Source organism: Semicossyphus pulcher, unplaced genomic scaffold, assembly GCF_022749685.1.
Source record: "Semicossyphus pulcher isolate SPU_LCO1_2020_fin unplaced genomic scaffold, fSemPul1.0.p SCAF_1, whole genome shotgun sequence".
NCBI classification, from domain to species: domain Eukaryota; kingdom Metazoa; phylum Chordata; class Actinopteri; order Labriformes; family Labridae; genus Semicossyphus; species Semicossyphus pulcher.
The window spans coordinates 485852-500206 of NW_027211603.1; the positions used below are offsets into that span (position 1 = coordinate 485852).

General features: G+C 39.8%; 1 protein-coding gene across 1 annotated transcript; it reads left to right on the plus strand.

Annotated features, from left to right (window-relative positions):
- The first annotated feature begins 6871 nt into the window (after positions 1 to 6871).
- LOC138588684 (ras association domain-containing protein 8-like) lies at positions 6872 to 8766 on the plus strand. Its single transcript, XM_069658922.1, has 2 exons — positions 6872 to 6901; positions 8107 to 8766. Exons 1-2 carry the CDS (start codon positions 6872 to 6874, stop codon positions 8764 to 8766), a joined length of 690 nt encoding a protein of 229 aa, XP_069515023.1.
- The last annotated feature ends 5589 nt before the right edge of the window (positions 8767 to 14355 follow it).

Here is a 14355-nt window from a genome sequence, read left to right on the forward strand (position 1 = left end):
AACAAAATGTTGTACTCACAAGCTCATGTGATGTTACCTGAAGCAAAGGGACAAAGGAGGAAAACAGTCGAGGCTGAAGTTGGATTTCAGGCTGGACTTTAAAACTGTCCACCATGGTGGTCTGCCTGGAGGATGCCCAGATCCAAGCTTTAGGGAACATCTGCAGTTACTCCTCACAGGGTCCAGGAGCTTTCTTATGACGTGAGCATCTATAAAAACTCCAAATTCCATACTATACTAGCAGTACATACTGATTTGGCTAAAATGTAGTTAGTGCCTAATTTATACAAACTAATTTTTATCTAAATAGACACTAACGTTGAGGTGCAAGTTGTGGAAGTTTCGGACGCGTGCTCCAGCCAAAGTAACAGATCGAATGTCCACATATTTCTTCCCTTTAAAATATCACATCCTATTATTAAACACGTTTTCAGAAATCACAATGTCCAATAATCCGTCCAAAACTGTTTGCTTCAATCCACACCTGCCAGCAATCACCTGAAGCCCTATACAGAACAAGGCTCCAATTAGTGTTCAGTTACCAAATTCCAAATAAATACAAAATGATCCCCACAAACGATCTAAGTAACAGAAGTTCTCATGGCAGGAGAAATGAAAGACAGAAAAAAATCACATTTTGGCTCCAACATGTAGCCTACTATATAAAGTATGCAGTATGCAAACAAAAGCAAAATGTGCAGTATGCCAAAAATAACGCCACAACGCCAGTTAAAATAGCGGACAGCAGCATTCAAGCATCTCATTCACCATGAACTTTCATTCATCTTGGGACAATTTACACATGCACACACATCTCTGTGACGTAAGGGAGACACACATGCAGAAGGGATAGTGAGTGTGTGCCACATTCTCCCTTGACAGTTGAGGTTCATAAGTGACAATAAAGAAAGCACAAAAGAAAAGGACAGGACTTAATTAAAAGATCTGTGGTTAACATAACTGTTACACTTCAGGCCCCAGTGGGAAGCTCCCCCGGTGATCTTCTGACAAGTATGAACTGCAACAGAGGGCCTTTTTTTTTTTTTTTTTTTTTTTACAATATGTGATATATTACTATAAATAGGCTATATGAAAGAGAGATTTGTTTCATTAGTTCTGTGACAAGAAGGCTTTCTGTGGGCCACCAACAGAAAACCCACATGGGGGCAAATAATGCTGTAAAAATGGGTAAAAACTTCCCTGGTTAAACCACATTTTTTTCACAGTACACCCGCATAGGCATGTTTGCTGTTTTAGGAAATTAAAGTCCATTTTTTGGGAGGGGTCATTATTCTTTAAGCTTCCTTAGACAGTTAATTTTAGAGCAATAAGGATGACAATTGGTCCACTACCTTAAATGCCCCTTTACTGCCCCCCTCTGGAGACTTATCTTAATGCCTTCTATGAACTGATCAAACTGAAGGAGTCTGTGGTCCTGGTTTTGTTTGGATTTGAATAAATACAAAAACTGTCTGTTCAGAACTGTGCCTTTTTGGAATGTTCAACACATGAGAAAAAAAATTAAATAAAGCAAAACATTTTCTTAAGAACTTCCTTCACTGATACACTTCACACAATTATATTTAGTTTCTGTGATACATCATGTTTCATCAGATAGAAGTTAATATAACCTTACTATCTGGATCCCTTTTGTCAATTTCAAATCTCAATAAAGTTTAAAAATAAATAAATATATATATTTCTTTGATTTAAAAAAATGCCATTTTATATGACGTCATGACAGGCCAACCATATTAGAATTACATTCTAAGAACTTTCCCAATGACGTCATCGTCAACGTCAAGACATCAAAGCCAGCCTTTGAAGTGAAATGTTATAAACTGAAGTGGTGTACAGGTCCGTTTTTCTCAGTGCGTCACAACAGCAAAAGTTATTTTAGTTCCAGCCTGTCAGAAGACATACATTTGTTTATTAGTTTAAAGGGATCCCCTTAGCTCTCAGGGCAGCAACTAGTCTGCATCGTTTCAAAGACACGAACTCAACTAAAAAAAAACAATGCAGAGCCAAAACACACAAGAGGAGATGGAACTCCACATTCCAGGCATTCCAACCGAGACACTTCGTCCGATTGTCATCAAGTTTCTGGACAAGCTGACGGTGGAACAGGGGGTCGATCTGGAGAGTGGATCCCACGGAACAAAGGTAAGAGAGATAGTTTCCGAGATGGTTGTGGATATTATTAGCATATTATCCAAATACATTCATGAGATGGTGCAGAAGAGGAACTCACTGCAGAGTCGGCCGAAAACTGCAAAAGGCTCTCGTGGATCCAGCAAATCCCAGAAGAGCGTCACGGAGGACCAAGTCCGCGAGTGTGTGGGTGACTCTATTCCATTGACCCTCGCGGAGGTGTTGGGTGTTCGAGAGGACATCCGCTGCCGGAGCACGGAGGAGGCGACAGAGCTCGTGGTCACAGAAGTGACGGAGAGGGTGAATTCCGAGCGGGGCGGCGTGTCCAAGGCTTTCACCCAAAGACTGAAGAAAATTGCAAAATGCGTTATGAATATTCTGGAAAATATAAAAAAGAATATGTCATTCCTGCCTGAGTCAAGTGACGAAGATGAATCTCAGACATCAGAGGAACCAGAGACACAGCAGCAGGAGGAGAAGGAGGAGGAGCTGGATGTAACCAGGGGGTCATATCAGACCCCCGTAACGCCACTGGTGGAGGATGAATCACCAAGGACTCTTCCCATGAAAAGCTTGAAAGCCACAGCTTTTAAAAGAATCAAGTCAATCCTGGAGGCCCAAACAAATGATATCGCTGTCTTTGATGGTGATAATGAGGTTTCAAAGGAAGAGTTAGGCCTGCTTGTGTCCAGCTCTGACAAAGACACAGACCAGGCAGCTTCTGACATTGTGGAAGTTATTATGGCCAACGCTGAACTGGAGTCTGAAGACCCACCTCACTGGAGATGTGTGTCAGTGATCTCATCTGAACCAACATCCTGCTGGACAAAGGTGTTGAGAAGAATAGAGGCCTTTTTCATCCAAAAGTTTGCCAAGAAGTCAATCCTCAACGTCGTGGCAAAGCTTCAGAGAGTGTTCCAAGACATCTTACCAAAGAAAGACAAAACATCGATGAAGCTGCTAATCGACGGCGTGGACTGCCTGGTGGAGGACATGATCCCACCAGAAGAAGAACAGGACGGGAGAGCGGGCACAGATGTGATGTGTCTGTTCAGGAGAATGGCCAGAGACATCACCAACGGTCTGCATGAATTCACACAGAAGATGCTGGGTGAATTCATATTCAATAACCTGAACCCACAGAAGAAACAAAAGGTGCACATCATGGGTTTTATTCGCACCGAATTCGACAGGCTTATGAAGCTGATGTGGAACTGGCTCAACCAGCAGGCGGGGAAGTATGAGAGGAGTACACACCCGTCTACTGGTGCTCTGAGGCTGATTGAGGGAGTTGTGAAAAGTCTCTCAGGACGTAAAGCTTCTTGGTTACAGGAAGAAACGCAGACGACACCCCTGTTAACCGCAGCACCAGCTTCTGTCACTGATGAGCCAGCTGTCATTGACAAAGCAAAGGAGACAGCACAGCCAGCAACAGGTGAGACGGAAGGACTAAAATGGGACAAACTGACCTGTGAGGTTATGGTGTCAGGGCTGGCATATCAGATTCTTAAAAAACTTAAGCTTTACCAGCCCAATGACATCTTCAAAGAACACCTCCGAATAATGACAGAGCTGCTCATGGCAGAGATGGAAGGCTCCAAGATCGAGGTCAGTCTTAGTATTGACAGCATTAATAAGACTTCGAAGGCAGTGTACAAGGAGCTGTGTAAAGATCTAGGTGCAGAGGAGATCTGGAGGAGCATGCTGCTGCAGCAACAGACGGTCATGCAGCACATAGTGGGAACCTTAAAGAGACATCTGGAGGCTCCAAAGAAGAAAACCGGCATCAAAGGGTTCTTCCGATCCGTCTTTAAGACCGTGGCCAAGCCGTTCACTGCCATGTTCCAACGTAGCTAGTCATCATGGGTTTTTTCTTTGGGTAGGTGGGACATGATGCAGGACTTCAGGCCCCAGAGGGCGTCAGTGTTTAACTCGCAGCAAGGAGGTGAAGGTTCACATCAGAGCCTTGACCCCATTGCTGTGAGGAGGCTCCCTGTGTAGGCATGGGTTTACTCCGAGCGCTTCGGTTTCTTCCCACAGTTAAAATAATTTAGCAAAAAAAAGTTAAATTAAAAAATCTGAAAAAATCTAATCAAAATGAAGTCCTGTATCATGTCCAGCTTCTTCTCTGTGCTACCAGCCACACTTGGTTTCTTCCCACACTTAAAATAATTTGCCTAAAAAATGTGAAAAAATAAAAATACAATTTGAAAACTTAAATTTCTCATACAATATCTTTGTTTGCATTAAAAACTGTAGAGTTGTCAGTGATCTACAATGTGTATTTAAATAAAACACTAGAAACGGTTCTAGAACTTAGATGTGAACATGTTGTTGGCTGTGTCAGCAGCAGCATTAAATATATTTTGGTTTTTGCCTCTGTGTCTGACAAACGATCACACTTGGGGGGGGGAACTCTCCTCATATTTTACAGCGGACACATTCAATCTTGTCAGAGGCCTTTTGACAACCGAAATGGGCTTTGAAACATTAGTAAAGTTATAAAAGTGTAAAAAAATGTCAATAGAAGAAATCAAAACCAAAAAAGAAGCAACGGGTCAAACTGAATATTCAAATGATTTAAAGCAATATCATTGTGATTTTATCTTTAAAAAAAACTGCTCAGATTCTCAGTTTATGGCGTCAACATTGTTTCATTATAGATACAGTACATCATTAGTTTATTACTAAATCATATAGCCTGTCAATTGTTATGTCTGTTGTTAAGCAAAAAGCATATTTCATTGATTCTCGTGGCTGGGAAATGAAAACATAATCAAGTGCAGATAATATTACTCCCCATGGCAATGGTAAATAAAGAGTAGAGCCTCAATGTGCAGCTTACATTTTTAAAAACACACTTTTAAACAACATTTTGTCAAATTCAGCTGCATCAAAGTTAAACTTGCTTATATATTTGGGGTTTTTTGGCCATTTTTACTGTAACTATAAGTGTGCTGTATTGTTTATTTGTATTTTTAATGTGCAGGTTAAGTTAGTAATAAAAGTGGAATATTGTCTTTAATATTTTTAACAATAAAATGTGATAAAAATTTCAAAATAGACACTAATGTAATTTCTTTCATGTCAGTTGCCCTACTCAAAAAAATAACTGAAATCACAACTTGAAACTTGAGTGTTAAATATGCGTTAGTGTTAAGGTATAACAGTACTGGTTTAAATATCCTACAACTAATTTAAAATTGTAATAATACCATGAACCCCCTAAAGTGTCCCCATCCTCATCATTTGTTTGTCCTAATTACTTTAAATACATTCTGGCACATTTAAGTCCCTGAAAAACTCACCTGCTCTCGGCTACAGTAGCTCTAGTGCAGTTTCTGTGTCCGCCAGCAGGTGGCAGTAGTCGCTCTGTAGAGACAGCGTGTGGTGCTGTAATCCATACGAGAGCAAGTTAAACAGATTTAAACGGTTGTGATATATTTTATCCCAGAGTGTAAAAGGCTGCATTTAATGTTGTTTTGCTTTGATTTCAGGTATGACGGTTTAAAGCAACACCAAACACATACATACATCTATAGACATAAATAAGTGTGTTTAGTTTTTATTGATATTTCGTGACAATTTTTATGTTTAGCAGGCTAAATTAAGCGGACTTTTCTGGACAACCACATCACCCTAACTTTTAACATTTGAATAAAAAGAGCTGAGAGCTACAAATCTACAGGGGCAATATATTATTTTAAATACATTACATTTTTTATATTTCTATTCTGGCTCTTTCTTCATTATGTAAGTCATAACAAAGAGTACGGTATAGACCTGCTCTAAAGTGTCTTGAGATAACTTGGGTTATGATTCGGCGTTATACAAATAAAATTTGATTGATTGCTTGATTGATAGTAACAGTCTGCTACACACAAAATATTTCAACAGAGTAATGGAAACTTAATAAACATGTATGTAATGTTGGTTCACACTTTCTGAAAACGCAGCAAAAGAAACAGTGAATACAGTCTTTGACTCTATCAACGAAAATCAACTAATGAAAAACATTTTTTAACTCTTTTACTGAGCCCCAAAATTGGTCTTTGATTGTAAAATCAGTGAAGGTAAAAAGAAGTCAGAGTCAGGGTGTATCTGTAGCTCAGCTGTTTGAGCACTTACCTGACACTAACCCTTCTGGAGGTTTCTGGGGACATTTCATGTATTTTTATTATAATTCAGAGAAATATTGTATTTTACTACAATTTAATACATGTCAAGTAATTTGCATAATAACTAGCCTTCTTTTGATATTTTAAGTACAATTTTTCACACAGGAGGAGCATATTTGCTCTTGACTGTTTTACTTGGTAATGACTCGGAGTAGTTGTTCCTCCACTGCAAAACAAAGTACTTTATCACTTGATGCAAAAACAATATTAAAATTCAATAATGCAATATATCAGTCCTGTCCATTGATTTGCAATATTGCCCGCAAGCTTTATTAAAACTAGAAGAAACAACAAACTAAACCTCTGACTAGAGACAAATGTAAAACCCTCACATGTATATCCTACATCACCAAACTCCAGTGGTGTGGATTTTATTTTTGGGGTCTTTTCATAGCTTATGTTTCCTGAATGGTTAATGCGTGTATTGATTTCATGTTTTAAATGGATATATATTGTTTTCTATTGAAATTGCATTACACATACAGTTTTCAGATGTCTCCGTCTGTCTCCTTGCAGATCACTTGTAGTGCTGGAACAGAGTGATGGAGCTGAAGGTGTGGCTGGAGGGTGTGGTCAGAGTGGTGTGTGGCCTGTCACTGAACACTTCCTGCCAGGATGTCGTTATAGCTCTTGCACAATCAGTTGGTAAGTGGCTCAGTTTTTCTTTCGACACAGGCTTGTTCACATATTCTAATGAGCTTTATCAGATAGGAATCTGTAGAGGGTTTGGTTTGGAGGAATACCGACTTTCCCTAAAGGTAGTCTAGATCAAAGATTAGAAATAACTCAATGACACGTCTGTTAGAATAAAGACAAAGGTCGGAGTTACAGTCCTATGTTTTATTCTGGAAAAGTTTTACTGGTTTCCATATCACACACTCAGATCACACTTATACAGGGATGAGACATCTGTAGAAGTCCAGATGTGTATATAGACTGTGCCCACTCACTCAGGTAGCAGAGGCGCAGGTACAGGACGGTCAAAGGTAGACGGGAATTTCCAAAAAGGTTTTGAACTTACCAAAAGATGGATTTTCTTGTTTCTGACCATGAAATATATTTCAGTCAGACAGCTCACTTTGTTATAGTTTGAAATGTTTGTTGCAGCAGCAGAACACCGCTTGTGTTTGGCGTCCAGGCTCCGACCTCATCACTCCTCGCCGATTTATTTTACATGCTGAAATTGAGGAGTGATGAGATAACATCTTGAACCCCCCATTCGGACGTGCAGGTGGATGCTGGGGTGGTGGTGGGGCTGAAAGTAAGAGCGCAGTAATGGTGCAGGGCAGCGATGGCAATGACAGAGCAGAGGGAGAGACGGGAAATCTTAAGCAGCTAAAATAGACCGCTAATTGGGAGGAAGTGTTTGTCAGGTGATGTGGAAGTGACGATATCAATTATTAAATCAGTGCAGCTCGAGTTGTCTGCCTGAACTAGCTCGCAGGTGTCGCCCCATAAATGACCGTCTGTGAGATTTGCTGAGCACACGTCCAAAGGCATATACCCTGATATAAATGATCCTACAGTCTTTTCTCTTGTGCCACCCCAGGTAAAAAAACAGTCCGTTTGGCATTTTAGCTTCTGCATGAGATACATTGGGCCTCTAACTTACTGTATTGTAAGTGACGTAGTAAAAAGAACGGGAAAGTCCTGTTTAGCGAAGTAGTAGTAGCCATTGATGGGAAAAACAACACAGGATGTTCATCTTTCAGACCTGGGTTGCAGTCCTGTTTCATGTTGTGGTCTGACCTTCCCTTCCTGCTTGTATTTTCTGCAGCTTCTGGCTCAGCTGGGGCAGCAGGCTGCAGAGGTCCAGTTAATTCTGCGGAGGACGGCTCCCAGCCTCAGTGATGGCAGGGACACACCCACCAGAGAGGCTCATCCTCTGCCCAGACCATCAGAACCAGAGCCCCTTAAAGGCCGCACAAAGCCACACAAAGCTCTCACCTTCAGTTTGGGTCCGTCAACAAGTCCCAGGAGGATGAAATCAAACAGGGCCTGGTCTCCATCGCCTCGAGCCTCCCCGGAACCAAGAGCTTCCCTGGTGTCTCTCCTTGATCCCTTTAACACTGTCAATGCTCTTCCTTCTTCCTCCTCTAAAGAAGAGGTGTTTAGGCAGATTCTGCAGCAACAGAAGAGGCTAGAAGACCTGGAGATTCAGCTTCAAGCTCCGGAGAGGGAGACGGATGTTTGGGAGCGGGACAGATCGTCTGCTGGTCTGAATCCGGTCCCAGCCGGGGAACTGGAGGAGCTGGAGCAGCGGCTGACGCAGAACCAGACAGAGCTGATGAACAGAGAACACTGGGAGAGACAGTTACAGGATGAGATAAACACAGAACGAGGTATGTCTTCACATCTGGTCAGTACGGAGGCCCTGAAGGTCAAAACAGCACAACAGTGGATGAGATGGAGGAGCTGGAGAGGATCGAGCTGTTAGCCAATGCTAAATTGTGTGTGTGTGTGTGTGTGTGTGTGTGTGTGTGTGTGTCTGCGTGTGTTTCTGCGTGTGTGTGTGTGTGTGTCAGTCACTGCCAGATTATCTCTTCAAATTATAGAGTGGATAAAAATAATGTTGATGCTATTCACAAAAATGAATATATCTTAATTGAACCTGTGACATGAGACCAGATTTGTAAATTATTGATCATTAAACTTTCACATTTATTAAAAGTGTTTGTTTTATTTTTGAAAACGGTTCGTGTGTATTTACTGTTTCAGTTCAGCTCATGATGCAGTTTATTTGCGCTCCATTAGAGGGCGTCAAAGCGCTTAACTAGTTAACGTGCTTACTGGCTAACATAATGAAGGAAGTGCTTAGATGCTAGCATTAGCGATAGTCTAAAGGTAGCTAATGGGTTATAAAATATGTCGTGCTTTGATATGTCGACAGATTTCCCTCCTTCACCATCAATGGTCTCATCGGTTGCTCATCTATGGAGAAGTGATTAAATGATAACAATTAGCAGGTGCCCTTTATTTTTACCATTTACAACCTGGAATACAGCAGTACGACTTCATGCAGTCCCTCCAGGATTTCACAGCTTTTTCTGTGATTGTTGCAGCTTAAAACGCCTCGCTGCTTTTTTTTAATTTAGGGTGCTAGCTGTGATGTTCTGAGGGTTTTTTTCTGTGTAACACATCACACATCCACTGTGAGCGGCCGGGACAAACACTCAATGAAGCCGCCTATCGGCTGAGCGAGCTGTTTGTCTTCTGACAATTGTTGTTTTCATAATCATTTGGTTTTATAACAATTGAATTTATAAATAAGGGGACATAAGCACATGTCACTTAGATTATATACATTATCAATTTTCCAGAAGTTTAAATATGTTAGGCCTTATTATTTCTAGAATAACTTCATTTTCATTATGTTTGATAGAAAACTTTAAATAGAAATATCAAACATATTTATTACTTTAATTACTTAGTTTACCAAAGAAGGACTCTAACCTAGAGTGAAGTAAAACACAATAGAAATAAAACCTGACTAACTAAACGAGACTAACTGAACCGAACAACAAGTGAAACAGCACCCCTGCACCTAGTGTCACTGACAAAGAAGTCCTTACATGAGTGTGTAATACTTAAACTAAACTAACCCCTGGCCCAGTCCAGGTACGAACACGTACCTCAGAACAACACACACGCTATAAACTATAAACATATAAAGTGTAGCTGCCCTCGGCATCAATGACACAGCGGTAGAGTTCGACTGGTGCTCAATCTGGTCTTTATTTGTCACACCGTGAAACTAAAACACACAAAACATTGTCAATTCATACTTACAGTTTCAGTTAAAATTGCTCAAACCAACAGCGTCAGTAATTTACAATGTTATAACAATTCCCTCGCTTCGCCTGCCAAGGGTTCAAATTTTGAGCTGGCGACAGGTATGCCTCCATTCACAGAAAAGCACAAACAGAGTTCAATCATAACACAATTATTTAACGCCACACACCTTCTGACCTTCCTGCACATACACACACACACACACACACACACACACGAGCTCCTGGGTTGAATTGACAAAAGTTGGCGTGTGACGACACACCCGACCTTTTATACAAGTTCCGGGGCGAGCCGCTCAAACCCCGGAACCTGAATACACCGACCAAATGCCGGTGGCCACTTGTATAAAGATATCAATATTTCAATATGTAGATCGGTTTGTGCAAAAGATAATGAGTCCAGTTTAGCTGCTTGTAGCAGCTTTAAACATCCTCTATAATATGGACCATATTTTGTACTTATATTATTATAAGAAGTACATTTTATAACAATGAAGAGAAAATTTGGTCCACCTCTTAAAATGTCCCCAAGCTGCCCCCTTCAGGAGACAGACTGCCCTTCTGCCCGTCATTATGCCTTCTCTGAACTGGCAGCGGGCTTGTTGTGTGTGATGTGGCTGTTTTTCAAGAAACACTTGAGAATGATTAACTCGAAGCAAAATTAAACATTTTATTCCTGAAAGAACTTGTGTTGTAATAAAAATCCCTCGAAACATTCTTTAAGTATATGTTCTGCAAAATTATATTTAGTTTTTGTGATGCATCGTGTTTCAACAGGTGGCAGTTAATGTTATTATCTTATTGTCTGGGTCCCTTTTGTCAATTTCAAAACTTAAAACGTTTATTTATATCCAAGAATTACATTCCAAAAACTTCTGAACCTTTGACAAATAAAATTATAAATAAGAGTTACAAGAATAAGCTCAGTTTTTCTAGGTGCGTCACAGAAGCAGAATCACAACAGACACCTGAACCTACGAAGGCAAAGTTGAATGAGTTCCAGCCTGTCAGAAAACATTTAGTTCATTTTAAAGACGCGAACTCAGCTAAAAGAAACAAAGCGGAGCCCAACAAACAAAAGATGGAACTTAGCATTTCAGTCATCCCAACAGAGACCCTTAGTCCCACATCCACATGTTTCTGGACAAGCTGGCGGCAGCACAGCGGGACAGTTTGGAAAACGGGTCTCACGACAAAAACATAAAAGAGATTGTTTCCGAGATGTGCGTGGATCTTATCCAAATACATTTATAAGGCATTGGAGAAGAGGGACTTGCAGCAAAGTCAGCCAAAATCATTCAGAAGCTCCTAGATTCAACAAGTCACAGAAAACCAAGTCCACAAGTTTCTGGGTGTCACTGACTCATGCAGAGGTGTTCGAAAGGACATCTGCTGCCGGAGCACGGAGGAGGTGACGGGGCTCATGGTCAAAGAAGTGAAGGAGAGGGTGAACTCCCAGCAAGGCAGCACAGGAAGCAAACCGCTCGCCTCTAAGTCTTTTGCCGGAATTACATCATGTGTTTCTAAGCTACCGTTACAACTCCCAAAAAGAATACTCACAAAAGAGGTCCAACCTACCAAACGGGTCAATGTCCTCGCCCGCAGCTTTGATCACAGCATCCAAGTGAAAAAGAAAACAGTTTAAATGTAAGACAGGAAACGGATATTGGTTGATAGATAGACAGACAGGTACTTTATTGATCCTGAGGGAAATTCATTTGGCAAACTTTAGCAACCACGAGACTGACACCAAAGCATTCAGGACAGAACAGATGATTTCAGCAAAACTGTAGTTATTCCTAATATGCTGTTGCGAAAGGATTAAAGCCCCAAAACATCTTTCGACACTTTTGACAGTTATTTTTCAGGCATAGGCACCTGCACTAGCCATTGACTGCTGCAAAAATAGCACATTCTGTGGACATGTCTCTTTGCTGCTGTTCAACACTGGAAATTTCCCCATTGTGGGATCAATAAGGGTTTTCTTATTCGATTCCTTATCCTACAAAATGCAGCTAAAATACAAAAAGAAATTTACCGAAAGTTGCCACAGCTCCTAACTGACACAACCGCTGCATGCGAGCTGCTGACACACTTCAGGTAGAAGCCGGACGATGCTAGTTTGTATAGAGTCGCTCTCATTGGTTATGTGACGTGGCTACGTGAAAGCTAACGCTGATTGGTTGTTTGATTTAGACCGGACAATTTTTTTAACAAACTCGATACAAAGGGGCAGGCGCTCACAGTCACAGATCACAAGTCAACATCATTTCAATTTGATATTATTAGGGAAATGCAACGATCAAAATGTGTTATTTTAACCAAATTCTTATGAGATAATGTTGCCTGCTGTAGCTTTAAGTGCTGCTGGGTGGCAATTGTTGAATGACCCATGGGTGACCAATACATTTTTTCTTACACATAGTTTATCTATATATCAAACGTTGATTATTAATATGAAAAGTAACTAAAAGCTGTAAGATAAATGTAGTGGGGTAAAAAGTTTAATACACAGTCTATCTCTGAGATGTAGTTGAGTACTTTAGAAGTAGCCTATAAAAGGAGCAGAAAGTAAAGTACCTCATATTAATGCATAAGTACAGCACTCGGGTAAATGTACTTGGTTACTTTTAACCACTGAGTTTACTAATGGTAGCTAGTATATCTGCTCCAGCTGCAGGTAAACAAACTGAATCCACAACTGTATCAATGTACTGTATCAACTGTAGCCTCCAAATCTGACAAGACAAAAGTACTTAAATGTCCCCAAAATAAAAGCTTACTATTTGCCAGGGGCAGTAGCGTATCTCTGAAGGAGACGTAATGTAGCAGGCAGATCAAAACTCTGTTTGGCCCATAGAAATGTAGCTGAAATCAAATGACTACAATATTGCTCAACGACTCACTTTAATGACCTGTTTGACATAAAGGAGATTTTTATTCAACTTATTTAACGAGAGCATTTTCACATGTAAATCTCGCTGCTCATTCTGCTCTTTAGGCCCTACTCAACGTAAACTACAAAACAAACAAATAAACCACAATTATAACAACTTTGAAATAAATATTCCTTATTCTTGCAGGAATAAATGAAGCTATATAGTTAATAAAAGTTCTATATGAATAAAGTAATAATTATGTATTTTGGAGAAATAACCTCTGGATTTGTTTATCAATCCACATCAAGGATGAATTCATTTAATTAATCTGGGTAAGAGTCAAAACAGCGCCAACATCACCACCACTCCGACGTTTTATTTGTTTATTCCATATTTTTCTAGTCAAAACAATTGATGGAAATCGGTTGCAGCAAATAACGTATAACGCTAAGCTTTAATGCAGATTAAACAGTTAAGTTATATACAAATTCAACATCTTTTTAAAATGATTCTTTCATTTATTTATCTCGAACATGTTTAAATGGCAACATAAAGGAAAAAAAACCATTCAGGCAAATCACAATAACCGCATTCTTTCTAAAGAGTCTCAATTCATAACTAAAGTCTGTTCGAAAAGGCTGTAGGATGAAGTGAAAAAAAACTTATCTAGTCCTAACCCTTTTTTCTATAAGCTATATCAATTCAGTGTAGGCCGAAGCATTCAAAGTAACACTTAATACAGATACCTATAGCTAACCAGACAAAAAATGTAACAACCACATAATATTAATTACACAAGATACACAGTAGTGATATTAGTCTAGTTTAGCCTTTTGTTCTTCTGTTCTGTATCTGTTCAATATTTCAGTTATGAAGATTTGTTTAAATTTGCTTAACTATTATATATAACTTTATTTATATAGCACCTTTAAAAACAAGAGTTTACAAAGTGCTTTGACAGCCAAGCAAGCAAAGCAAAGCAGAGAACGAGCAGATCATAAAACCTGCAAATCACAAAACAAGCAACTCACAGAACAAGCAAAGCACAAAACCCAATAGGCAACAGGAGAACCCACACAACCAAGACCAAGGGGACGAAGCAGGAAGAAGTAGAAAGAGTTAATAAAATAAAATAACTAAAAGAGATAAAAGAAAGGAAATGAGGCAAAAAGAAATAAAAGCTGTAAAAGTAATAGGAGAGATAGAAACCAGTAAAGGCAATAAAAACAACAGAAGAGCTAAAAGCAATACAAGCATTGACATCATCCAATTTGATGGAGGCAAACTGAAAGGACATTCACGTCCACCTATAAACTTAATTATTTAATTTCTACGAGGTCGGTTGTTCATCAGTGA